The following is a 25704-nucleotide window of genomic DNA, read 5'->3' on the forward strand; positions in this document are numbered from 1 at the left end:
TTGGATAATAATTAATTCAATTAATTGGATAGTTCCAAATGTGGCTGGGTTTTCTTTCCTTTTTTTCGTGATTTGTTCCTTTCTATCCCCCCACCTTTTCTTTTTTAATCACACGATAATTTTGTGGCTCTAAATAAAAAAATAAAATAAAAAAGATTCTTCTGTCGAGTTTTTGTAGATTCTGAATTTAAGGATTGGGCCAGATGAGTTGGACCCAAACTTCGGGCCTCTTTCCTAATAGGATTATTGGGTTATTTGGGCCAGTATATGCCTAATAAATCGAAAAATGTAATGATCAAATAATAATATTTTGATAAATTAATCAATTTATAATCATTAAAACAAAAAAGAATTAAAAAAATACTATAATGATTATTATTATTGATAATTATTAAATAAATTAATTAATAGAATTTTTCAGCCTCAGATTAATTAATTTATACCTCTACAATTCATTTTCTTAATAGGGGATCATTGATGCAATTTTGTCAAATTACAGGTGTTATCAGCAAGTCATTATTCAATGGGAAGGCGACTTTAGGTGAAATTGGCAAAAACTGGAGGCAATACAACTGGACAGAAACCAGATCCGAAAGGAAAAGAAGAAAGAGATCCGAAAAGCATTAAGAAGAATAAACCCAAAAGAGTTTGACCCGTAGCCGACTCCGTACTTGGATCGGCAATGGCTAATTCCGATCCCGACAAATTGATCGCCAAAGCTGATAAACTGTGGGTTTCCCCTCCTTATATCCTTTTATTTTTGATTCACCATTTCTTAATTCATGAATTAATTCTTACAAAAAACATGTATGTTTAATTCTTCAGGACAAAACTCAGTTTGACGAGATGGAATGCTGATTGGAGGAACGCCACCGGTTTGTATGAGCAGGCCGGTACGGTTACTCCCTCATTTTTATCATCTTCAATTTGTGTTACAGAAAAGTTGCTTAAGCGTCATATTTGAAGTAATTTTTAATTCTTTATAAATAAATTAAAAAAAAAAAAATCTGATGGAATTTAGTTCTGCTATGGCAGCGATTGCATATAGACTTGCCAAAAAGTATGAGAAAGCAAAGGAGGCATTTGAAATGGCTTCAAAAGGACAGGAGATGCTCTCATCGTAAGCGTTTTATTTGAATTCGCTATCGATTCCCGATATAGTTAGCTAAATGGATATGATCACCTTCTGTGTACTTGAACAATTAAAGCTATATTGATGAGTGAATCAGGCCGTGGGATGCTGCAAAACATATGGAATCTGCTGCAGCACTGGCGAAGGAAGTGGGCAATTGGAATCAAGTGTCTGATCTCTATAGACGTTCGTCTGAGTTGTACATTGAGTGCGGGAGGTCTCAACCTGCATCGGATGCCCTTGCGAAGGGTGCTCGGTATGAACCGATCTCTTGTTTTTTTAACATTAATGTCAATACATTTTCAGGATTTTCTTGTAGATAGATGCTTTATTGTAAATAATAATTGCTTTGTTGGTTTTGCAAGTAACATGTAAATTATGAAAATGTGGTTCTGAATTTTTTTACAGATTAATGGATCAGCTTTTACACTATTTTAGATTGATTATCTTACTATAAAAGCTCACAACGTATCCAAATGGTCTGATAGAAATGTTTATTTTCCCTTATAGTGCTTTAGAAGATGCGTCGCCTGATGAAGCTATCCGGCTTTATAATGATGCGTGTACTGCTCTTGAAGACGACGGGAAGGAACAAATGGCCTTTGATCTGTATCGTTCTGCTACAAGTGTCTATATAAAACTTGAAAAGTAAGCTTATGTCCCTTCTTTGATATTTTGATTAAGGGGACCGATTATAAATGATTTAGGATTTTTGAGTTGTTAGCGCTGTATATCACATAATTAAATACATGTGTATCGTAATCAAATTGGGCCGGGCTGGTTCTTGTTCTTGGTGTATACTGGTATCATCGAATTGACTTTTATGGTGTTGGCTGCCTCAGGTACACTGATGCTGCAACTCTTCTTCTACGATGGGCCTTAGCAGCTGATAAGTGCAGTGCTGCACATAGCCAGTGCAAGGTGCAGAAAATATTCCACATATATCTACTTTTTCCCTTTATCAAATTTCAGAATTTCAGAAGATCGACCTCTTTTCTTTTCAATCTTAAACATTGACATGCATTATTTTGCAAATCAGTAGCTCACGTCTTCTTGATGTTATGCTTCGGCCGATGGGTTTGCATCCGAAGAGTGTTTTGAATTACGTGTTTTCTAACAAATACAATTTTAGTCTGAATTCCTGTTTGTGTGAATGCAGGCATATCTTAGTGCAATCATCGTGTATCTTTATGCCCATGACTTCCAGCAAGCAGAGAAATGTCACAATGATTGTTGCCAGTGAGTTGGTTCCCTCTTTTTTACCGACATTTTGTTTTATTTCCTTTGTGCTTGCATAGATTATACATGCATCATGTATTTCTTCTTGATGATGGCATCTTCGGCAGGGTTGATGCTTTCGCAAACAGTGATCAAAATCGTGCTGCTACTAGACTTCTCTCTGCATACACCGATGGTGATGTTGAGGAAATCAAGCGCGCAGCTCAGTCGAGTACTATATCCAATCTTGATCACGTGGTAAATCTCTTGATCCATTTCCCTCAACAATATTATCGCTAATGATTTAATGCACTAAGGACTTTCAAAGAAATATGAGATCATAAATTTAAGGTCCAAAAACAGCTCAATGAACTAAAATTGTGATTAATTGCTCATGCATTGTCCGATATTTTTATTTTTTAAAAATAAAAATATAAATGAAGGGATTACTGAAAGAAAGGTTTTTCAGATCATCAAGCTTGCAAGAAAACTGCCTACTGGGGATGTCACTGCATTGAAGAGGGACACATCAGATTTGCAAGAAGACCCGTTGGATGAAGATGATCTTACATAGTCTCCCACCATTGTCGATAAATCAGAAAAATGCTTCGACTACAATTATTTGGCTCCAATAATCTGTAATTTATCTTAAATCTACATCCTCGTGTTGATATGAATTTCACACTATTTTATTTGAGAGTGAACCATTTGTGAATATGCCCAGACTTTTATTGAAATTTCATTGTATGATTGAAGAGATTTCTGTATTAAGTTAATCAAAACAGGAAATGTAGGTAATGTTGATCATATATTAGAATCAGAGCTACAAAAGAGGAACACATTTCAAGAAAACGATAAGAAACGAAGGCTTATCCGTATTCCAGGTAATTTACAAAGTAACCAATCAAAAAATTAGATGCGTCAAGATAAATTAAACTAAAATCAGTATCAACAAATTAAATCAACCACCAGTATTGTTGAATGAAATTTTGACAATGACAGACAGAGGAATGTTGACCAAGTGTCCCTGTGTGCCAAACACTCCAATTCTTCCATAGCTTGCAATTGAGCTATTCATGGTGGCATTCAACAACACAGTCAAAACCTGTTTCTCTCCACTTGCAATCGAAAATCGAGAAGGACTCACCCTCACCGTAGCTCCATATGGAGCACTCCAGCCAATTGTGTACGTTTCGTTGCTTCCAACATTAGTCACTATTCTTTGAACAATCAAAGACTGGTTCAGCTTCGATACTGTGATCGAAGGCAAGTTTAGGTCACTGGCAGTCGTTTTAGCAATCCCACAGCTTTGCCCCGTGTAGTTCAGTACTACGGGAGATGATCCGTTTATGCCACACAAGAAAGACATGTAGTCATCATAACCTGCAACAACGTATAAATCATTTATCTTAGAATCGAAAATTTCAAAACTTTGGATATATATAGAAAAAAGAGATACTGACTCGAATCGAAAATTAGGCCAGGATCTAAAGCTGCAGTGGCATTAACAAACCCACTCCCCATATCGAATGGAGTGGCTGGTGATTGGTTCAAATCGGGGTTAGCATAAGCACGTTGTGCCATGATGGGCCCGCCATTTCTGTCGTTGAGAGAAGCTGTAGTCGAAAGTGCTGAACCAATAGCTGAAGGCGTGAAAAACGGAAACTTTTGCTTAATTAAAGCTGCGAGTCCAGCTATATGCGGAGCTGCCATGCTCGTTCCTGACATCATTGCAAAGTTCTCACCTACAAATATTTTACATGGTATTAAATTCATATGTCGTGTTTGTTTTAAGGTTAATTTGCAATGTCTACATGTCGACAAATACCTTGAAATTCCACCGAATCGGTACCATGGGAGCTCCAAGCAGCCCATATGAAATTCCCAGGTGCAACAATATTTGGTTTAAGTATATCAGCATCGTCTAGGAAATTGTCTTCTGGATCTGGTCCTCGAGCAGAGTAATACATAACCTTTGGTGCAGAGTGGCTGAAATTCGCTTTTATTCCACCAGAAATACACGCAGCGCCCCCGAATTTAATAATTTTCTTTGTATCTTCGTCTCTCACTAAAGTAGAATTGTAGTACTGAAGCAACACCTGCACCAACAAAAAATAAAAGTTAATAGTATTACTTCAACTGAAAAGGTAAAGTAAGGATTTAGTAGATTACTTACTTTGGAATCTTCCGGAGATGGAATTATAATGCCGGGAATTCTCATTGGAATCGGGTTAAGCTGAAAACCAATTACGTAAGGATCCATGTAGAAAACAACCCCAGCTGCGCTGAGGTTTTGTGCGGTGTCTAAAGCCTGTTTGATGGTGGAGAGTCCAAGCACAAATCGGATAGAGTAGCTGCATATCAAAAGATTCCCTTGGACAACATCCCGATTAAAATTGGCGGAATCTTGGCATTCACTAACGTACATGTCATTCGTTGCTGATGTGTCGTTCAATGCATGGATAGCCGAAACAAGCATATACATACCATCTTTATCCGTTCCAGCTGTAAAAAAAAGAAAATTAAAAAGAAAAAATCGAATGGAGATTTAATTATCTTTTTTTTTTTTTTTGTTATGCAACTATAAATAAGATTGGACTTACGAGCAAGTCCAACACCAGAAATGGTGACGTTGTTGCCGAGGACTATGGAGTTACTGTACACCCTATCGTGTGCTGCAGCACCGACAGTGAAGATCCATGGGCTGAACGAAGAGATGCTCTTAGGCGATGGTCCGGTATTTCCAGCTGCCTGCACTACAAAAATACCGGACTTGACTGCAGACAATAAAGCCATGTCTATTGGATTAAAGAATGTCGCAATGCCAGGTGGACGCCTGTTTGGAGTTATCGACAAGCTTATTATATCGACTCCATCCTGTGCTGCCTACATACCAAATAAAAAAATAAATAAAAATACAATGATCGAATATGGTTTTAAGACAAATGAAATAATTACAAGTTACGACGAAAAGGGAATTTGAGATATCCAAATTTGTGTGATTTACTTACCTGATCTATTGCAGCAACCACGTCTGCAGCAAACCCTCCGAAGCTCTTATATAACGCCTTGTAGACCGCAACACTATAAAGCCATTGTAGATTTTTTTCAAAATAACTCAATATACAAATAAAGAGGGAATTAAGACAAAGGTTTAAAAATCCTTACTGCGAACGAGGCGCCATTCCACTGGCATTTCCAAAGTGATGTCCAGATACTACAACTGCAATTCCATGGTTTCCGGCTGCGATTGCAGCTGTATGCCTGTAAGAAAGAAAAAAATCACACACCACGTAAATGATGATCGTATATGTATGCATGCATGCATGTAGGTAATGATTTTATATGTAACAAACTTACGTTCCATGGCCATCAGCATCGTACGGCGAAGCAAAGTCCTGTGTGGCATTAAATATCCCTCTGGTAATAGCCGAAGCTGCAAAATGACGAGCACCGATAAGCTTTCTATTGCACGATCCAGACGGGAAATCTCGTGTGACTTCACAAATTCCAGAAAATTTCTCTGGAACAGGGTACGGTTTTTCAGGTGTGCTGTCAGAGAAGCTAGGGTGAGTAGGATCAATTCCAGTGTCGATAAATCCAATAACAATCCCTTCTCCTGCAGTTTCGAATCCGCCTTCTTGGGCCCACGCTCCTTCGGGTAAACCAAGAAATTGTGGTGTATGAGTAGTGGCAGTTCTGACAGAGAAATCCATGACAACATTTGACACCTCACTCCTCTTCGAAAGCTTGTCAGCCTTCCCAAAATCGAAAAAAAGTACATTATTACACTCCTCTACTCAACAGAAAGTGATACGAATTAAATATTAGGGGGTCGACTAAAACCTGCTGTGGAGTGACGAGCACTGCAAAGCCGTTGATTAGATAGCGGTAGCTGTAGAGCTTAAGATACTTTTCGCCTTTCAACGTTTTCTTTAACAGAGAGTTATGCACGCGGTCGATGTATGGTACGTGGGGCCGGTTATTTCTTGATACATTGCTGATTACGGCAAAATGAATATATTAACCACCATAACTGATAACAAATAAGAACACTAGCAAGAAACATATGTGGAAAACCTTTGTTAAATACTTCGAGCAATTCAAATGTTCTCATCAGTGTACAATAAAGCAATTGACTAAACAATAAGGCAACTTACACATAAAAGGCCGAAACAAGAATATCTAAAACAAGGAACCAATTGATGTTAGAACTAATTTCTTGAAACCATATACTTATGCTAAATTGCTACCACTGTCTTAAAAACAATACACAGTCAATTAAAAAACCAACAAAAAAAGGTATTAATAAGAATAATAATTATTACCTTGGTTTAGCCAATGTAGTCATTGATGCAGACCCACTGTGTTTAATATGGTGATCATGCTTAACTCTAAGCTCACCATAGTAATGAGAAGTAGGGGCTTGTTTCAGAGTCACAATATACACAGCAGTTATATTATCTGCATTCTCCTGTGCAAAACTACAGCCCACAAATATTCCCAAACATACCACTAATCCAATTCCCCACCTGCACTCCATTTGGGCTGCACTAATTTCCTCTTTTCTTTAACCAAACAACAAAAAAATTATTTCTTGAATGAGAAGGTACAAAGATTTATTCAAGAAGTACAACCCCACATCACTCACTACACTACGAATGGTTTTCTCAGCACAAGCTTCCCAGGCCGCTTTATCAGCTTCTTGGAATGAAAGAGGGTACAATCCTTAATTCAAGAAGTACAACCAAGGTAATCTTGAATAGTTTTCCTGCAAACAATTACAAAGCTTCCTCCTTTTCAGGTTCAGAAGAGAAGAAACCAAGTGCAACAGAACGAAGGAAACCCACAAAGCAAGAACCCCCCCTTTTTTTCTCCACTAACTACACTCAGAGCTGTAAAGAGAGACTCCCACAAAACCCCATTTAACTTATTAACCCTCAATAGTATTAATAGATTATTCAAGAAAATGGAGGCACTAAAAACTGTGTCTTTACGTAATAAAGAAAGTTTTATTCTTCGTTTCTTTCCTTTTCTCTTTATGAGATTTAATATAGCAGAGGCAGAGAGACGCATATGTACAACAAGAAAGAAGTGAATCAGCTACTTTATTGGGACAAGTGCTTATATATATATATGCACTCTTGTTTTACAGAATATCAACGGACGTATTGAATAAGGAAAAAAAATAAAAATTGGAACTTTTATTTTGGCATTATTCTTTAATTTTTTTTTCTTTTTATTAATGCTCAAAAGCTGTAATTTTTAATTAACATGAAAAATTACCTGAGAAAAGAGATTGTGTGAAATCAGTAAATGATGGGTTTAGCCTTTTCATCGTGTGTGGATTGTGGTAGGCCAATCTCAACGTTCGAATTTTTTGTTTTTTGTTTTTATTGTTGGAAAAAAGGTTGGAACTTTACCTTAAAACTAAATTTGCTTCTTGTGACCTGTCAATACATCTCTTCGCTTGCCTTTACCCGTGACCATCTCATCTGCACATTCTCTCTCTCTCTCTCTCTCTCTCTCTCTCTCTCTCTCTCTCTCTCTCTACATATGATTGTAGAGGTGTATGTATGTATAAATGCCTAATGAGTATGTAAGTGATTATAAAAGTCAGCATAGAAGAATGATGGCAATAGCATATTGGAGCAATTAAAGCTGTTTCACCTTGTTTAGTGGCACTCAAATGCCAAACAATAAGAAAAAGAATCCATCATCATCACCATATCATATAATACGACGAGAGTGTATTTTACCTGATGTACCATTTACGAGACTGGTCATAACCCGACTCCAGTATTTCATAATTCGAAAATCAAATGTAAAAGTTATTTGTTTATTTGTCATTCCCGTGTCAATGAATTTACTAAATTAATTGAATGATTTGATCAATCAAAATATGAAACATTATAATTTGCTTGATTTTTTTGGTTTTAATTAATTTAGGGTTAAATCAAATTATGTTAAGCCAACGGATACTAAAAAATACTAATTTGGGTGGGTTGCTGTAATGATTTTGATGTTCCATGCCTACTTAAAAAGACAATATGGCCCATGTTACTTACAATGATTTTAAAAATATCAACTATTGGCAATTTAGTATTTAATAATAGCCGTTGGATTGGATGTGCTAATTGTCTGCCAGATTAAAGAAGAGAATCTGATTCTCTCACAAATCATTAATTAATTTCACTTTTATGCTTTTTTGGGTAATAATCATTTTCTTTATTAAAGCGCATTACTACTAAATCTATTTAATAGTATGGGCCGCCAATTCGGAAGCCCGAATCCAATAAGTAACTTCGTCAGCCCAATAAAAAATAATGTGGGCCGCCAATTAGGAAGCCCGAATTCAATAAGTAACTTCATCAGCCCATTAAGACAGATACGGGCTTTCAGCATCGGCCCGTAAACTACAAATAAGAACCGCCTTATCTTCTGTACAGTGATACAAAATTAAGAAGATGGAGATAATGGCTTTATCATCATCGTCTTCGTCGCTTCTCCCAATTTCGAGTTTCAGGCGGAACAGTCATTCATCGAGAAATTTCAGAAGAGCAAATTCACTTCCAATGGCGGTTCGTTCGAGCCTCTTCGACGAATCGAACCTACTCCTCCAAGCCGCTAAATACACTGTAAATTTATGTTGCTCGGCTAATTTTAACCTATATTCCCTATATTCAACTTCAATTTCATCAATTTTATAAAATCAAAATTCAAGAGCGATGAAATTGATTTTGCTACTGTGTAATTGATTTAGGAATTTTTGTGTGTGTGTTGTGTGTGTGTGTGTGGGCTGTAAAAGGTGGATACGTACGTGGAGAATGGAATGGTGGTAGGGCTGGGATCTGGTCGGGCTTCTGGTTTTGCTATACAGTATTTGGGTCGGCAACTTCGATCCGGAGCCATTAAAGATATCACCGGCGTTCCTACGTAAGTGTGTGTCAGTGTGTGTGTGTGTGTGTGTGTGTGTGTGTGTGTGTATTCGATTTCAGTAACAGTAGTGGCAATAATTAATCACGATTAGTTTATTTACAATATAGCATTTGTTTGTTTCTTCAATTTTCTAGTGTTCATCACAAATATATATATATTTATATATACTTGAATGTGATTTCTAAATACTTCTGAGTTCTAGCATCACAAATAAATACTTATGTGACAAAATTGAATAGTGTACAAGCTTTATTTTCTGACACCATGAACTACTTGAAAAATGTAGGTAAGAGAAGGTTTAGATTAGGCAGGTTCTTCGTCTTCGGGCATTATTTTTGCAGTTGGCAAACTCGAGATGCAATTTGTCATTTCTATAAGCACTTACGATTTTCTTTTCGTTTTCTCTCATTAGGAGTAACCACCAAAACTGTCATGCAGATCTGTTGAGAGTGCAACTGAAGCAGCAAAGGCAGGTGTCCCTTTGGATCAATTTAGAGACATCTCTAAAGTGAGCAATATTTTTCTTTTTGTATTCCTTACATATTCGGACAGCGTAAAAGTATTTATAGATGCATCAATGTCACATTATGGTCCGTAAAATGAGTGTGTCAAACAATGCTTCTCTTGCCATGTCACATTTGTAATCGGGTGAAACACGGATAATGTTTTTGGGCAGCAAAGAAAATCGAAATTACGTTGTATTGAGTCTCACTAGAATCTGCTTGAATGGCAAAGTAACTAACCAGATTCCTTCTCTCTCCATTTTGTAGATTGATTTAGCATTCGATGATGCGGATGTTGTAGAACAAGAGTCACTTTCGGCGGTCATTGGGCGTCAGCAAATGCACGGTGGTGAGTCAATAATTGAAGAAAAGGTTGGTTAAAATATCATCTTTATCATTAGATAGAAAAGAGAAAGTACTAATATATGTTCACTAAGATTATTTACTATTGATTCATTTCAAGTGCTCGGCGTTTTACAGAGCATACTGAGAGCAGCTGGGAAGCTGGTCCTCATTGTTAAACCACAGCAATACCAGAGTGCTGTAGATGGATCGATTCCAGTTCTAATTAAATCTGTAAGGTCAAGTGAAAATTATTTGAATTCAGTTCGATAAACGTATCTTTTGAAACTTACATTTTCAAATTATATATCAGATTAATTGGTTGGAAACTGCTGAAGAAATAGACGACCTGTTTCTTGGTGATGCTGAGGTACAGCCACTAGAGTAATCCTAATAATAGAGAAATCTTATGCGATTAGGTACATTATTATTTTTTAAATATATATTTATTCCTTTTCATTTTTATATTTATATCAAGGTTTGGAGAAGATCATCGTCTCTAGGGTTTGTGGGTCCGACAGGAGGTGACTATCCAATTGTCACTAAAGAGGGGTATAATGTTCTTGATGTAATATTCACATCGCCGATTCAAAGCCTTGGTACCACCCTTCTTTACCCTCGTATTAGATCTTCCATCTTGCTTGGACCTTTTTTTCATTAATCATTTATTAATTTATTGTGGAATTTTATTGGTATCGTGCAGTTGAAGTGGCTGATAGTCTCGAAGATGTGGTTGGTGTTGTCGAACATGGTGTCATCTCGAGAATCCCGTCAGTTCCACTTTGTCTAGCTAGTTTTGCATATTCATTTTTCGATTCGAGGGAGTTGAAATTATATGTTAAATGTTTAAAAAAAAAAAGGTCGTTCGTTGCAGGTGCACAGCAGTGATAGCCGCAGAAGATGGGCTGCGCATTGTTGATAATACCATTAAGATTGAAGGAAGCATGGTTTAAATCTCAGGTTACCTACCATGTGTATCATCATCATCTCTGCATGCATATTTTTTTTATATAATGTAATTATTATATTTGTCAAATACAACATAGAATATGTATTTATAACAGCATTGAGTTGAGAAATTAATTTCTATAATGAGTAAAGATAAAGGAAAATTCCATTCCTCGTTGTACACGGAATCGCAGGTTTTTTTATTTTTAATAATATCTGTATCTAGTGTCATAAATGGGCTTTGACTTTTTAACAAAAGTCTACTGTCTACTATCAAAAGTGGGCTTTGATTTTTGGCAAAAGGCCCATAATGTACCAAACGAGTAATTAAATCTTAATTACCTAATTTGAGTTTTTAAATCTTGAATGACTAATAACTATTTTTCTGATATAAATATCATTAGTATTTCTTGGAATTCCTCAAATAATATTCTCACTTAAAAGGATATTTTTGGAGCTACAAAGATACTTTTCTAAATGAATTTATTAAAAAAAAAAAAAAAAAATTACATTTTTTAAAGATACGTCCGTTCCGTTTGCAAGTGGGCCCAGAATGTGCCCCGGAAAAGAATATGCCCGGCTAACAATACTAATCTGTTTTCTGTAATTACACAATTAAGTTCTGATACCAACTCTTCTAATGGACTTGAATTTACTCAAAAAAAAAAAAAAAAAAGTTCTGATAATTAATTTTATAATTTAAATATGTTATAAAATATTGGGGCATGAATCAGATGCTCTATCACGTAATGGGCTATTCCTAGCAAGTGGCAGCCCAAGTTTCTATCCTACTGAAACATGGATCCATATTTCCTGCAAGCCCAAAAAGCGAGTTTATTTTAACGAAAAACGTGTTTGCATGAACAAACGACTTAACAATAACCCGTTTCTCTCTTAAAAAAAACCATCTGCATCCACACTCTCTACTGTGTGTTTGATTCCATAGCATTCTGTATTTTCCTTCCTTCTCAAGATCTGATCTTCACCGGAAATTCAATACAGAAAGTCTTATTGAAAAATGGCGGCGGCCGGAGGACCGGATCTGTTGTTCGGATTGAGGAACAATTTTTACTTGGGAGCGTACCAGGCCGCGATCAACAACAGCGAAATCCCCAATCTTTCCCATGATGAAATCGTGGAGAGGGATTCTCTTGTTTACCGCTCTTACATCGCTCTCGGAAGCTACCAGGTACGATAGGGTTACGCTTCGGATTCGTTTATCTAATTTTAGGGGGATTAATGCTCGATCTAGAGTCTTTTTTTTTTCTCGATTCAATTCAAAATTGTTGTATATTGTGATTTCTAGAATATATGTTGGATGTTTCTGAACAAGTTTCCTTGATTGTGCGTAGCTTGTGATAAATGAGATTGATTCATCTGCGGCGACCCCACTTCAGGCCGTGAAACTGCTAGCTTTGTATCTCTCCGGCCCTGAAAACAAGGTGAATTTCTGTTTTTTGGTCATTTATTGAATTGATCTGTATTGTATGGGTATCGTTTCTGAATTTACTTATACTTCATCAAATTTGATTATATCATACTTGAATTTTAGACGTGGTGATTTGAGCTCTAGATGTGGATCCCGTATTACCGAAATTAGTGATGATTTTCGTTAGGGCTTTTCCCTTTAGTTACAAGTGATAATATACTCAATATTGAAGAACAAAAATGCAGTCATCGTTACCATTGAATTGGGTGTTATATTCTCACCACCATTAAATTCACAATTTGGACAATATAACAATAACATGGTTTCCTCTTCCTCTTTAGAATATATGAAGAGTTTGAATTCCCTTTGTTTTTCTATTTGATGAAGTGGACGCAAATCTCTGCTTGCCGTGACTAAATTCAGTCGTTGTATTTGTAGGAAGCGGCTATTTCGAGTCTCAATGAGTGGTTAGGGGATCCAGCCATTGGAAACAACCCCATATTACGTCTTATTGCAGGGATTATATTCACGCACGAGCAAGATTATAACGAAGCTTTGAAGCATACAAATGCTGGAGGAACTATGGAGCTGTGAGTCCTCTTATTTTGGTGCTGGGTATCTCAGATGTTTCATGTTGATAATATTTGTTATTTTGATTATTGTGGGTGATTTCTTGAAAAAATTTGTCACCTATGCTCCGTAGAGGTATAGCTAGAATCTTGCTATATATGTATTGCTTGCATATCTGGCACCGTTTTGATCTTTGTGAGGTTAGTACATCAGTCTCTTAATTTTTAAATAATTTACTCATCATTCTCCCTAAAAAGATTTGCAGTATGAAACGGTAAGGTATCTTGTGAAACTACTTACGTTGTTCATAGAATGCATGCATACAAGTTTATGTGGATATATATGTATATAAAGTTAAAATATGGACATTAGTCAACTACTGTAAGCTTGAAAATGGGTACGCACGTGCAGGCATGCTTTGAATGTCCAAATATTTCTTAAGATGCACCGATCAGATTACGCTGAGAAACAATTGAGAGTCATGCAAGGAATAGACGAAGACCACACACTAACTCAACTCGCTAATGCTTGGCTGAACTTGTCTGTGGTAAGTGTTGCTCGACATCATACACCTTTTGCCAATCCAAATTAAGGAGGGTCCATCAACTAACCTATTATTGCTGTATGAGTTAGGGTGGTTCGAAAATCCAGGAAGCATATCTTATTTTCCAGGACTTCTCAGAGAAGTCTCAAGTTACTAGCTTGATCCTTAATGGAAAGGCTGTTTGCTGCATGCACAAGGGTGAATTTGATGAAGCAGAAACACTTCTGCTCGAAGCCCTAAATAAGGTGGATTATATTTTTATTTATCGTGATAATTTGGAGGGTTCGTTCAATTTTAGTTAGATCGCATTTGACGTTGCGGTTCATATACTTTATACAGGATGCAAAGGATCCAGAAACTCTTGCCAATCTGATTGTTTGCAGTCTTCACTTGGGGAAAGCTTCAACGCGCTACCTCAGGTAAGATTTTTCAATTAAAAAACTTGAGATCTTTTGTTTGGGGCTTTATGGAATTTCTGATAATTCAACGGTTCTTTTTTTTCTTTTTGTCTTTGCAGCCAATTGAAATTGTCACACCCAGATCACGTACTTGTGAAACGTGCATCCACTGGGGAAGAGAGTTTCGACAGAGCAGTTCAAACAGTTGCATGATTAGATTGCTGTTTGTTTGTCTTCTACTCCACCTCCTTAAAAAAGAAGTATATTTTGGGTGTAAAACGACATTTAATCATTTGGGTGTTGTTCTCATTTGTTTAATTCTTACGATTTTCTTGAAAACTGCAAGAGTTGACTTTCGATGTTAGATCTGCCGAAAATCAGTTTATATTGAATTTCAAGACTGGTATATGATTCGGGTCTTAAGTAGAATTGCTGGATTTACTCTTTAACAGTTGTTTATTATCTTTTTCTGCCCTTGCTTTTCCTGTTTGATGAGTTGTTTTCCGACTTTCGAAGTGGTCGAGGTTTCCCTATTTTCGGTAGCCCTCATTCATTGCTGCATAAATTAATTCTTTATTCATGTATGTAATCTCAATTTTGATGAACTTGCATTATTTGTTTAAGGTTCATATTTGCACACTTGCAGATTATAAATCCGAATGAATGACTAGTCACAAACTTACAATGGTGATATTTAAGGCTTTGTTAGAGAATTAGGATAGATTATATAATTAAATTCAGTCAAATATTAGCAATATGTAAGATGGTTATTATAATTTGTTACTGGTAATATGGTAATTAAATAAGTATACAAGTGATGCTGCAAATGAAATAAGTTCCTACAGAATCCGTCCCACATCGGAAGAATAGCATAAGTAAAACATATATTTATACAGGTGATTGAGCAATGATGGGCACGACCTTACTTGAACAGGATCTGTTCTATAGGCTCGTACCTCTGTATCCTTGATTCCTAAGGAGACAGGAAACTATGTCTGGTTGATGAATCATGGCTGCTCGACTAGAGCGTGATTAACAGACTCACTGGCTCGCCCAGTTGACTCGGTAGATGATCGTTCTCGGTCAGCTTCGGCTGTTCGGGGTGGTCGAGCAGCTGTCTGACAGACACTCTTATACATTTTGGTTTTGTATTTTTGGTTTACAAGAAAATACTTCTATTTATATACTGTTCATTTCTTCTTCTTCTCTTCCCTTCTACGTAGGAACAATCAACAAGCTGCTACAACAACATACTGAAAAGTTTGATTTCGTAACTTACTGCAAAAAATCCCACAAGGCTTTGTTTGTTACAAAAAATCGAGATGCGGTACCCAAAACAAAGACTTATACCTATCATCAACTATTATTATTGAACTAAATTTGTCTTCGATACAAATTCATAAATCGAGAAAAAACTTCCTACCATTCTATGCAATGTATATAAATAGAAATGTAAAAGAATAATACATCAGATCATCCCCTGGCCTCAAGTCCCTCTCTCCTCGACCACTACTTATAAAATTGCAAAAAAAATATTGGGCTCTAAACGGGATTCATGTTAGTCCTCGATCCGCTGTGATTTTAAATTTTTTAAGTTTATATTTATTATTTACGCAGACATCACAAGTGGGGCCCCACCATACCCGTTAAGGTGTGCCTTCTGCCATCTCCATGCTATCTGCAAACTTTGTTGAAGGTTAATGTATTTGGCTGTCCAGTTTAGCTCACTGTTTATCTTTGTTGGATTACTGTAAACTTCTGCATAATCACCCGGTCTACGTGGCAGAAAATCGACTTTTATTGAAACTCCAGTTGCCTCCTTACAAGCCTCCACAAACTCCTTCACCGATCTTCCTGAGAAATTTTAGAAACACGACTTTCAGAAAAAAACACGTCTCTGCCAAATTTGACATTTTAAAATCAACATTTACTACAATAGGCATTTTATTTACCTCTTCCTGTACCGACATTATAGATGCCTACATGCCCTATTTTTGCTTTTTCCAGAGCTTTAACATGAGCATCAACTAAATCTGTCACATCAATATAATCCCGTATGCACGTGCCATCTGGAGTATTATAATCCGTTCCTCGAACCTGCATTATAAAGAATTAGAAACAAATTTCGCTTTCTGCATAAAAAATGGATCTTTATTTTTTTAAAGAGAAAAAGTTCACTTGAAGTCAAAATTAAAGTACCTTCAGATCTGGAATGATTCCACTAGCAGCATCAAAACAAGCTCCAGATATTCGTCCATGTTCACGTAATTCAGGTCTTGGAGCTTCACCAAGCCTTCCATCGGGATCAGAACCAATCACATTGAAGTATCTGATGTACAACAAGAGATTTTAAATACTCGGTTCACCTTCGTAATTATGAGTAACAAAATATGTACAACATTAAAAAAACACCAACCTTAAGATCATGACAGCCATGTCAGAGTTCTTATGGAAGTCCAGAATTATATCCTCTGCCATTTTCTTGGCTTTTCCGTATGGATTTATCGGAACCTGCACGACATAAAAGAAAAAAAACAAGTCTACTCAGTGAACATGTCTCGTAATAATAAATGACGTAGCATATTAGCAAATTATCAATGACTAAAATTGCTAGTGTAACTTGATCAACACTGACCTGTGGAGTTTTTTCTGTAATGGGCATCTTGTCAGGTTCCCCATAAGTTGCACATGTGCTCGAATAAATCAAAGTCTTTACTCCATGAGCTGACATAGCTTCTAAGACAACTAAAGTATTCGACGTGATATTGTGATAGTACCTGGTGTTGTAAGAAAGGAGGTTATAAAACAACTGTCAACTAAAAAGAAGATGTGTAAATGACAGTTTCTAGGTTCGTAGTTCTTCGACTAAAAGGCTACAATTAGGACACTACCACATATATACCATATTTTTCACTTTAAACCAGCTCCAAAGACTTCAGTTTTTTGTGGACAAATAAAGAGAAAAACGAAATCTTCCCCCGCTTAATTGTTCTCATGCAAAACACAACAATACATAACCTAAATCATGAATTTCTGGCATTAAGATTTCTCAGATGCACAAACGAAATGTAGTCAGCTGTCCGTATCGAAATGTATATGTAACAATTAATCCCCTTGCAGAAATCTCAAGTTACTAATAAAAAATTGAAGTTGGTATGCTGAACGAAAAATTGTAGAAAAGCTCGAAATTTGAAACCAATGAAATAGCGTCTGTGATCTGGAACAAACAAAAGTTGCAGAAAATTAATTTCCAGTGAGAGTGTCATAATTATACATCGAAGGCTCTCGTGCATATTTTTATTAGTAGTTCAGAAATATGACCATATGAAAAGAAAAAAAAAACTAAAATTATATTCATAGATACTCACTTGAGGGGATCAAGTGTACTCTCTCCAACATACGCTACAGCTGCAAAATGCATTACTGCATCAAATGCATTTTCTGAAAATATTTTGTTCACCTGAATATTGATCGAGGAAATAACATAAGATCAAAATTTGAACTTATCACACAAACAAAAATAACGAGAAACAAATAGGAAAATAAGAATTACCGCTTTTGCATCACCAAGATCGGCATAAATAAACTGAAGTCGCCCTGGTTCAGGAAATAGTTGTTGCAGGACATTAATGGCACCAAGATTTCCGCGTGAGAGATTATCCTGTCATGTGAGAATATACACTCTTTTCAGGGTCCGAAAAAACAATTATGGGAACAGAAGAAGAATTAGAGAGAAGTATTCGGAAATATACCACAATAGTCACACGATAGGAATCCTTAAGAAGTCGTAATGCTGCATGTGAACCAATGTATCCCGCACCTCCCGTTACTAAGACATGAGTAACACCTTCTTCGTGACTTGAGAACTGTATAAAGCATCACAAGTGAATATTTTAGGAGGCAAAAATACTCGACTTAAAGAAAAAATGAAGCTTCGGCTGTTTGTTGAAATGCAACTTGAATGAAAATGGAAAATTCAAATGTATGTGACGTCAAAATAAAGCAAGGAATATTGTAATCAAAATATAGGTGACCGACTTAACCCCGTTTTGGTAATTAATTAGCGGCAGTTTGAACACTGAATGAAATTTAACCTAAAAGGGTAAAGAGGAATTACTTGGCTGGGGGTGTTGAAATTTGGGGATTGCTTAAGCATAAGAATGCACAACGCCGTAAGAGTAGAAACCATTAATATTCTTCCACATACATTGCTCTTCTTCTTTGGGTCTACGTAATCCATGCCTGAAAATAAGACAGACCCGAATCAGAATTAATTGAACTAAAGACATAGAGCACTAACTACTGACACTGAAATGAAATAAAAGCCCACCTCCTAAAGACATAGATCTATTGGCCCTCGGCTGGGTTCGTGTCCTGGTGAAATTCAGCATTGAGAAATATCTTATCTTATTCTAATAAATTGACATCAATTGTCGACTGCCACACTTTTGCAATGTGGGTCGGGAATCCTCGAATCTGCTGACATAAAATTCGAGAATTAAACCATGATTAGTAATAAATATTAACATGGATTACTAATCAAATAACTCGTTCAGGGACGGGGAAAATTTTATCTCGGAACTAAAGCTGGGCCCTGTTGAAAAAGATTGACATAATAACTCATTATAAAATCACTAAGCGTAAAACAGAGAGAACAGGACAGAAGAATTTGAAGGATCACAAAAAAGAAAAAGAAAAAAAAAGGCATTAGTTTAAAACCTAAAAAAACACTCAAAACTCTCGAGATCCATGAAACCCCAATTGAAATCCCAACTCAAATCAATGTTTTGCAGCAGATAAAGCAGGCGAATTATTGTTGAATTTATCAAATCAATGAACAAATTTAACCCAAAAAAAAAAGATAAGAAACAAAACCTGAGTGGTAAAAATTCCCAAACATTCTAAGACGAAATTGACGAGCCAATTAGGCCTGCACTTATCAGTGATCAAAGAAAGAACTCTTTTTTTTTCTTTCTTTTTTTTCTAATCCCCTCGAAAATCGATGATGTGCATGTATTTGAATCGTCAGAAGATCTAAAAAGTCAATTCGATCAATGAAAAGAAACTTCTGTCATACAACAAATGGACAAAGGCGATGACCCCAAATACATCCCCCCCAAACGCATTTAATCACAAAAAAAAAAAATGATGAAACCCTTGAAAGTTGAAATACACCAACAAAATCAAATTTTCACATAAACCCAAAACGTTAACAGAGAATGGGAGGAGAAAACAAACACAAAATTAAAAAAAAAAAAAATTTAAAAAAAATTACAGAGAGAGAACATACATACAAGGAAAAAAAAGGGCGAGAGCAGCTGGCGGTGTTGGCTTCGGCGTACGTTTTTGAATTTGCTGCTATTAGAAAAAAATAAAGTAGCAGAGAGAGAACTTATAATATTAAGAATTTTACAATTATTGTTTGTTTAATTACATTATTAAATTAAATTAAAAAAATGTATTTTATGTTAATGTTAATTTACAGAAATAGAGTGGGACGCGGGGAAGATTTGACGAAAAATCAAAACCCAATTTCCACGATTTGATGTGAGTGATGGGCCCCACTTCCCAAACAAAACATTATATCACTCTTGGACAAATAAAGCTATTTTACTAGGTTTTAATGTCCAATTCATTGAATTTTCTTCGATTTCTTGCATTAACAATAGGTTAAATTATGGTCAGCACCCTACGTAAGGTTAAACTTATGAAGAACAGAAATATCATATTTGGGTAATTATAATAATTCCATCAAATATGAATTTTTTTATAGTGTTAAATTCAACATAAACTTATAGATTTCGTGTAATATTTTCTAGTTTCTATTCGCTTAATGGCAATATGCAGTTTCTGATGCACCATAATCTGATATTTATATACCAAAAGATACATCTTGTGATCATTTTGTTTTAAAATGTTGAACTAAAATGGGGTAAACGAATACAAACTGAATAATATTTCACGTAATGTACAAGATTACACTAAATTTACCACCGATATAATGAACGTGTAAGAAAATTCATAGTTAAGGGGATGATTGTAATTAGAATTTTTCTTGTCATTAAGCAAAAAATCCCTAAAAATAATAATTCTTGATGCAATTTGAATTTCAAAAAACACAAAACATCAAAATTATAACAATATTTATATTCGTAATTTCAACAAAATATTACGAAATGTATAACAAGTTAATGAATTTCGAACTCGGATCATTTAATTTTGCAAAATATTTGTTTGCATGTGTCAAATGATGTAATGATGTGATGCTGCTCATGTGATATCTTACCGAACAACTTTCCAGTAATAGCCATTTTAATAACTTCCTATTATATATCATTAATTCAAATATTAGCCTTTTTATAATCTCATGATAAATAATAAGGCTTCAATTAAAAATTATTTAGGTATATTAATTGGGGCAAAAAGACACAAGAATCATCCCTCCCATAAAAGGCCACGTGTAATGAAAAACTTTTCCTTTTCCAACTTTTTCGATCTCCTACCACAAGCCAAACAAACCCCCCATTTTCTCACATTTTACCAACTATCTAATTAATTATTAATGAAATTTTTAGTATTGGACGTGTCACTTTTAACTCCAACTAATTGATACTACGTGCTATTTATTATTAATATGTATAAAGGTCTGTTTGGTTGCGATTGACAAAAATATGACAGCAAATTTATTGACAAAATGCATTTTAAAAAACCAAAGAGACAATACATAAAACACTGATACTGTAGGCCCGCGCGTGATGCCACGGCCCACTACTAACAAGTTTGTCATTTTGTCGATTTTCATATTCTCACAAAATTAAAATATTAATTATTAAATCTCAAATTATGTTGATCTACTTAATCTAATTAACTAGGTGTAATTTAAGTAGACGGCAATTAGGAGAAAGTAAGCAAATTTTGAGTATGGGAAAAGTCAAACAGAGATATAGACAATGTCTCCATCATTATCAACTGTCAAGCAATTAAAAATGGACTCTTTAATTAAGGTTAACAGTGTGAAAAAATTGTATTATTGGAAAATAATTTATCCAAACTTGCTAATTGTTATAAACAAAATTGTTATTAAATTTTGGTAACTTGACCCGGATTGATGGACTAACTTGACCCGGACTAATGGACTGTGACATCAAGAAGGACAAATAAAAATTATTAATATCACATCAATCAAGAAATAAATACGTTGAAAGTCCAATTTTTTAAAATAGCAGCCGCCTCAAATGGGATTTCACAATTTCGATTTTCTTTTTATCTCTCGTATAATAGCTATCAAACCCGATAAATATAAAACCGGACTGAACAAATAATTCTCGGCTTAAATAATAATATTCACCAAGAGAATGGAGGAATGTTAGTAGAATTTATTATATATTCTCCCAAGAAGGAGATGATGAATCTATGCCTAACATCACGTTGACTTCTAAAAATACAATCTGTCTTAAAAGAAGAACAATTAATAAATACGTAAATTAATTAATAAAAAAAAAAAAAAGAGCAAGCACGTTCACAGCTACTTTAATTACATTATTTAAGGTTAAATGCATGTTCAATGATTAACCCACTAATAAATTATTATTAAAAGACAGAAGAGAAGAATTAAGAATACAACTCATTTGATAAGAATTAATTAAGTCCTCATGCAACAGTTGCCCCCTAATTACAGGCTGCAATTGTAGATCATTTCATTTTAATTCAAGAAAATGCACACAAATATATATTTTTTACTTCTTTCTGCAATTAAATTTAATCAGAAAAAAAAAAAAAAAAATTCCTGCCATGGGCTTCGGGCTTTACCACGCCTGTAAGCCCAATGATTTCAGGCCCGGTCATCTTATATTAAAGCCCAAAATCATAAAAAATCTTAAACAAAGTATCATCACAAAATCTTACAAAATTATACAAGAGCAGCTTCAGTTTGAAATATTCTACCTACTTCTACTTCATTTGATGACCTTTTTGCCCTTAGAAATTCTTTACAAGATTCTATCAGATGCCGAACCGCAAGGTTCTCGTTTCCGGCGAGAAGAATATTCCCCTCGCGCACCACCTCATCAAGAGAATGTTCCTCAAACCGGTGCGCATTTTCAACCAACACTTTCGACCAAGACTTTCTAGAGAAAACCTGCGACTCCACATAAGCAAAGTTGACCAAGTAAGACAGTGCAGCTGCACAGTCACCCTGCTCAAGCCTCACGCAAAACATCTCCGTCACTATCAGAGGCGGTGGGTCCCGCCCCGTTTCAACCAAGTGCTCCCACGTCATCTCCAATAGCTCCTCCTGTCAAAAAGAAAAATTCGAGTAATTACAATTATATCACTTCAAATTTGGAAAATTACACAAATTACCTTTCCAGCACGGCGTGCGTCTAGTATCATCCGAAGATGCCGTTTTCCGTTGAAGTGGTGACCGTACCTCAGCATTTGTTCGTACACAAATTCGAGATCTTCCCATTTTTTCTCAATGGCACATGCGTCCAACATTGTGTTGAATGAATATATATCGGGTATAACCTTAACTTTATAATCTTCTTCGTGTTTAATGGAATTGCTGTTTTCCAATAGCATTATGAATAACTGTTTGGCTTCTTCAAACATACCATTATCAAGAAACCCTTTCAGCATTATATTACACGTTACTAAATTCGGCGAGCAGAACTTCTTCATATGATTAAATATATACGCCCCGCTTTCGACGTCGCCTGATTCTAGACAGGCTTGAATTAAACCCGTGTAAGTTACCACAAGTGGTTTGTTTGCCACTTTACACATCTTGTCAATCTGCCAAAAAAAAAAAGAGAAGAACGAAAAGTAAAAAAAAAGAAAGTAGTTCTAGAAACGAAAAGGTTAGGAAAGTAGAATAGAATATTTATTCCAACTCACTTGTTTTAATGCCTCGTGGCACCTGCCTGCACTACAAAGGCAACGAGCGAGGTCATAATATAGACCGGCATTACCAACTATTCCTCTGTTCTCCATTTCTTCAACAGCCATTATTGCCTCGTCGGTTTTGCCTTCCTTCCATAATGTATTTACAAGAACTACAAACAACGATTTTTTTTTTTGTTTAAGTTATATATCTTCGATGCATTGGTTAGAAGAAATATTTTGAAAAGTTACCTTTATATATTAAAGCATTTGGTATATATGATTTCTGCACTTTCTTGAAGAAGTCGTGAACCAGGTTATACTTGCCACATGCCAACATAACCTGATCGAATAAAGATGAAATTTAGGTAAGTTGGTAGCGATTGTCAATGGAAAGTCAACACCGTCTTTTTTAGGGCATTACCTCCATAACAAGTCCATACGTTGTGCTAGAAGGATGTTGACCTTGTTGGCCTAGCTGCTGTAATACCCAGAAAGCCCCTTCCCATTTCTCTCGCCGAACGCAAGCATTAAGGACCTGGTGAGAAATAGCAACTGCACAAGTTAAACCTTTTATTACAGAAAACCCCCGACCAATATTCAAATTTACAAAGACACCCTTAACCGTTTCAAAACCTTTTTTTTCGTTTTTACAAAGACCCTATACACAATCATAGACAATAACATCACGGATGCTACTTACGGAATTGTAGACAATAACATCGGGTTCTAAACGTGGGTCCCACTTCTCGAGAAATTCAGTTTTGAACTTCTTTTTGGGAGGAGACCTCATGATATCAATCACGTCGAATAGTTCCTTTAAATGCCCAGCTTGTCCAAGAGTGACCGCAATACAATGATAAGCCACAATATCAGGATACGAATCCATTTGATCCTATACAAAGTGATCATACATAAGAATTTAAAGCAAAATAAGGGATAGAAAAAACAGCAGACGTAATATAAAAAAATACCAGCATTCTGTGAAAGAGATTGAGAGCTTCAACCGGTCTCCTTGCTTTACCAAGAGCATCCAAAGCAGCAGTATATACATGTCTGGAGAACATAAACAAACCGATAAACACACACACACACACACACACACATATATGATTGTAGCGGGGAGAAAGTACCTTATCCTGTGAGATTTGTAGCGCTCGCGAGCCTGAATCCATTCGATGACTTGAAGCACCCTCCTCCAGTTTCCCAACTTACCCAATATCTGTACAATCCTCAAAGTGGAATGATCGGAGAATCTTATTTGCGCACTTCGCATCATTTCAGAGAACTTCCACTCGGGAATGTCAATGTCTGCACCATTCAAACTGTACAAGTAAACTACTTTACTATGAGTACACGAAAAAGGGCTTCGTTGGCAATACTCGATCATAACATCAAATTAAAAAATGCATCCTCCCAAGGTAAACTCACTTACTTATACCCTAAATAGAGATAAAAACACATGTATGGCATACAATATAGTCATTAGATTACTACAGGCACATAGACTTGTGTGTAATCAATTAAGGCCTCGTTTGGTTGCTAAGATAAGATCAGTCAAGATAAGATTAAATAATCCATGGTCCAACAAAAAAAACTCCCTAAAAGATAAGATAAGCCATGATAACATAATTACTTGCGTGTCGACTGTCGACCCGACAAGTTATCAGGGATACCAAACATCAAACAAAGTCCAATTAACTATTATTTAGTTAATAATGGCTAATCTCCCCAACCAAACGAGGCCTAATTGTACTAGAGATGGTTCGCATTACTCACCATTTGGCAAGCTTCAGAATTCTCTCATCCATGTCAACCTTCGAAACTCTTGGCTTGTCGATAACACCTTCGTAATCCAACGACTTGAATGCAGCTCTTTCCATATCCATGAACTCACTCTCCCTGCTAACACTTTTCTTCACAGTGTAAGCCTTCAAATTTTTATCCTGCTTCTTGAACTTCTCCAACGAAACTCCGTCGTCGCGAAAATCACCCTTTCTCGAACCTTCTCGAACAAATGCACCATTGTTGGAAACAACACCCTTTCTCGATTCTCTTCGAGCAGAAGTTGCCACGTCAGCTCCATTCTCTTCTTCTTCTCGAACATTTTTCTTCACAATCCTCTGTTTCCTAGAAGTGTTACTAATAGACTTGCTATTGCTATTATTATTATTGTTGTTGTTATTATTATTATTATCTCTGTCGGTTTTGACGGATTCCATGGCTTTCAAATAATCACCGAACGACGGCTCAAAATCGAACTCTTTATCAAGGACAACGCCGCCGCCGCCGTCACTTAAAGCGCTTCTCGCCGCAATTATCTTCTGCTTCTTTCTCCTCGGCGCAATTACGGCGACGGAGCCCCGCAAAACTGAAGACCCGCCATGGAAGAATGAAGTATGGGTGTAGTTTATCAAAGAAAGAACTTCTATAGCGGATTCAGACACGGATAAACCACCTATCATCTTGATTTTTCCTTCTCTTCAATTCGACATTTCAACAGAGGCCTTAAACTGGTCGGAAAGAGGTGGGAAGATATTTTTAATCGATTCAATGGCTGGAAATTGAAGATTGGGTTTATCAGTGTCGTTAAAACCTTGTTTGTTCTCTTTCAAGCAGCTCCGTTTGAATCGTGTTTTACTGTAGGAAAGTTGCTATTGTAGGAGAGACACGCTTTTATGGTTAAATGGGCCTCAGTTAAAAATTATAGCTAAGGCCCATAATAAAGTTGTTAGTTCAAACTCAACTCTATCAGCAACGTGTCCATTTATTAAAGAAGCGGCCCAAAATTAAACATAGCC

General features: G+C 36.0%; 6 protein-coding genes and 1 non-coding gene across 10 annotated transcripts; 4 read left to right on the forward strand and 3 right to left on the reverse strand.

Annotated features, from left to right (window-relative positions):
• Window positions 1–473: 473 nt before the first annotated feature.
• On the forward strand, window positions 474–3105 carry GSNAP (gamma-soluble NSF attachment protein). The gene is made up of 9 exons (XM_012972053.2): window positions 474–729; window positions 826–893; window positions 1036–1120; window positions 1230–1388; window positions 1643–1780; window positions 1975–2053; window positions 2292–2371; window positions 2479–2608; window positions 2820–3105. The coding sequence occupies exons 1-9, from the start codon at window positions 683–685 to the stop codon at window positions 2922–2924; spliced, it is 891 nt and encodes a 296-aa protein (XP_012827507.2). The 5' UTR covers window positions 474–682; the 3' UTR covers window positions 2925–3105.
• Window positions 3106–3141: 36 nt separating this feature from the next.
• LOC105948819 (subtilisin-like protease SBT2.2) lies at window positions 3142–7520 on the reverse strand. The gene is made up of 10 exons (XM_012972052.2): window positions 6679–7520; window positions 6197–6350; window positions 5711–6108; window positions 5519–5614; window positions 5362–5434; window positions 4954–5236; window positions 4527–4855; window positions 4179–4449; window positions 3814–4095; window positions 3142–3733 (listed from the first exon to the last, which is right to left on the reverse strand). The coding sequence occupies exons 1-10, from the start codon at window positions 6891–6893 to the stop codon at window positions 3312–3314; spliced, it is 2523 nt and encodes an 840-aa protein (XP_012827506.2). The 5' UTR covers window positions 6894–7520; the 3' UTR covers window positions 3142–3311.
• Window positions 7521–8761: 1241 nt separating this feature from the next.
• Window positions 8762–11260, forward strand: LOC105948897 (NagB/RpiA/CoA transferase-like superfamily protein). The gene is made up of 9 exons (XM_012972157.2): window positions 8762–8988; window positions 9159–9286; window positions 9728–9797; window positions 10060–10164; window positions 10273–10368; window positions 10448–10504; window positions 10613–10733; window positions 10838–10904; window positions 11009–11260. The coding sequence occupies exons 1-9, from the start codon at window positions 8818–8820 to the stop codon at window positions 11085–11087; spliced, it is 894 nt and encodes a 297-aa protein (XP_012827611.2). The 5' UTR covers window positions 8762–8817; the 3' UTR covers window positions 11088–11260.
• Window positions 11261–11928: 668 nt separating this feature from the next.
• Window positions 11929–14472, forward strand: LOC105948870 (Coatomer epsilon subunit). Its single transcript, XM_012972120.2, has 7 exons — window positions 11929–12271; window positions 12435–12524; window positions 12950–13101; window positions 13493–13628; window positions 13715–13870; window positions 13965–14044; window positions 14143–14472. The coding sequence occupies exons 1-7, from the start codon at window positions 12101–12103 to the stop codon at window positions 14234–14236; spliced, it is 879 nt and encodes a 292-aa protein (XP_012827574.1). The 5' UTR covers window positions 11929–12100; the 3' UTR covers window positions 14237–14472.
• A 467-nt stretch (window positions 14473–14939) lies between these two features.
• On the forward strand, window positions 14940–15151 carry LOC148766122 (small nucleolar RNA U3). Its single transcript, XR_016029432.1, has one exon. It is a non-coding gene; the product is annotated as a small nucleolar RNA U3 (small nucleolar RNA).
• Window positions 15152–15367: 216 nt separating this feature from the next.
• On the reverse strand, window positions 15368–19468 carry LOC105948887 (UDP-arabinose 4-epimerase 1). 4 transcript variants are annotated; one of them, XM_012972137.2, is made up of 11 exons: window positions 19318–19468; window positions 18354–18499; window positions 18141–18265; window positions 17776–17889; window positions 17577–17684; window positions 17392–17483; window positions 16659–16800; window positions 16440–16534; window positions 16223–16352; window positions 15976–16120; window positions 15368–15877 (listed from the first exon to the last, which is right to left on the reverse strand). In XM_012972137.2, the coding sequence occupies exons 2-11, from the start codon at window positions 18412–18414 to the stop codon at window positions 15633–15635; spliced, it is 1257 nt and encodes a 418-aa protein (XP_012827591.2). In that variant the 5' UTR covers window positions 18415–18499; window positions 19318–19468; the 3' UTR covers window positions 15368–15632. The 4 variants fall into 4 exon arrangements, with proteins under 4 accessions (XP_012827591.2, XP_088667653.1, XP_012827592.2 ...); XM_088811527.1 differs by having other exon boundaries at window positions 18354–18502; window positions 19318–19399; XM_012972138.2 differs by having other exon boundaries at window positions 19314–19399.
• Window positions 19469–21827: 2359 nt separating this feature from the next.
• EMB2279 (pentatricopeptide (PPR) repeat-containing protein) lies at window positions 21828–25562 on the reverse strand. The gene is made up of 9 exons (XM_012972012.2): window positions 24683–25562; window positions 24037–24228; window positions 23878–23959; window positions 23607–23798; window positions 23328–23441; window positions 23156–23246; window positions 22919–23076; window positions 22385–22816; window positions 21828–22316 (listed from the first exon to the last, which is right to left on the reverse strand). The coding sequence occupies exons 1-9, from the start codon at window positions 25366–25368 to the stop codon at window positions 21933–21935; spliced, it is 2331 nt and encodes a 776-aa protein (XP_012827466.2). The 5' UTR covers window positions 25369–25562; the 3' UTR covers window positions 21828–21932.
• Between the last annotated feature and the right edge of the window lie 142 nt (window positions 25563–25704).

Source organism: Erythranthe guttata, chromosome 13 (genome assembly GCF_056151865.1).
Source record: "Erythranthe guttata isolate IM_541 chromosome 13, IM_541, whole genome shotgun sequence".
In the NCBI taxonomy this organism is placed as follows: Eukaryota; Viridiplantae; Streptophyta; class Magnoliopsida; order Lamiales; family Phrymaceae; genus Erythranthe; species Erythranthe guttata.

Coding starts and splice junctions, on each gene's coding strand:
- GSNAP (XM_012972053.2), top strand. CDS start 683: ATGGCTAATTCCGATCCCGACAAATTGATCGCCAAAGCTGATAAACT. Junction 1,389..1,642: donor GCCCTTGCGAAGGGTGCTCG/GTATGAACCGAT, acceptor TTTCCCTTATAG/TGCTTTAGAAGATGCGTCGC. Junction 2,372..2,478: donor TGTCACAATGATTGTTGCCA/GTGAGTTGGTTC, acceptor CATCTTCGGCAG/GGTTGATGCTTTCGCAAACA.
- LOC105948819 (XM_012972052.2), bottom strand. CDS start 6,893: ATGGAGTGCAGGTGGGGAATTGGATTAGTGGTATGTTTGGGAATATTT. Junction 4,450..4,526: donor CATCTCCGGAAGATTCCAAA/GTAAGTAATCTA, acceptor TTGTTGGTGCAG/GTGTTGCTTCAGTACTACAA. Junction 3,734..3,813: donor TGGCCTAATTTTCGATTCGA/GTCAGTATCTCT, acceptor ACGTTGTTGCAG/GTTATGATGACTACATGTCT.
- LOC105948897 (XM_012972157.2), top strand. CDS start 8,818: ATGGAGATAATGGCTTTATCATCATCGTCTTCGTCGCTTCTCCCAATT. Junction 10,369..10,447: donor TTCCAGTTCTAATTAAATCT/GTAAGGTCAAGT, acceptor ATTATATATCAG/ATTAATTGGTTGGAAACTGC. Junction 10,734..10,837: donor ATCGCCGATTCAAAGCCTTG/GTACCACCCTTC, acceptor GGTATCGTGCAG/TTGAAGTGGCTGATAGTCTC.
- LOC105948870 (XM_012972120.2), top strand. CDS start 12,101: ATGGCGGCGGCCGGAGGACCGGATCTGTTGTTCGGATTGAGGAACAAT. Junction 12,525..12,949: donor TCTCCGGCCCTGAAAACAAG/GTGAATTTCTGT, acceptor TTGTATTTGTAG/GAAGCGGCTATTTCGAGTCT. Junction 13,102..13,492: donor GCTGGAGGAACTATGGAGCT/GTGAGTCCTCTT, acceptor ACGCACGTGCAG/GCATGCTTTGAATGTCCAAA.
- LOC105948887 (XM_012972137.2), bottom strand. CDS start 18,414: ATGCTGAATTTCACCAGGACACGAACCCAGCCGAGGGCCAATAGATCT. Junction 16,801..17,391: donor AGTACACTTGATCCCCTCAA/GTGAGTATCTAT, acceptor TTACAACACCAG/GTACTATCACAATATCACGT. Junction 16,121..16,222: donor GAATCATTCCAGATCTGAAG/GTACTTTAATTT, acceptor TTTATAATGCAG/GTTCGAGGAACGGATTATAA.
- EMB2279 (XM_012972012.2), bottom strand. CDS start 25,368: ATGATAGGTGGTTTATCCGTGTCTGAATCCGCTATAGAAGTTCTTTCT. Junction 23,960..24,036: donor TACAAATCTCACAGGATAAG/GTACTTTCTCCC, acceptor TATGTTCTCCAG/ACATGTATATACTGCTGCTT. Junction 23,799..23,877: donor ATCTCTTTCACAGAATGCTG/GTATTTTTTTAT, acceptor CACTTTGTATAG/GATCAAATGGATTCGTATCC.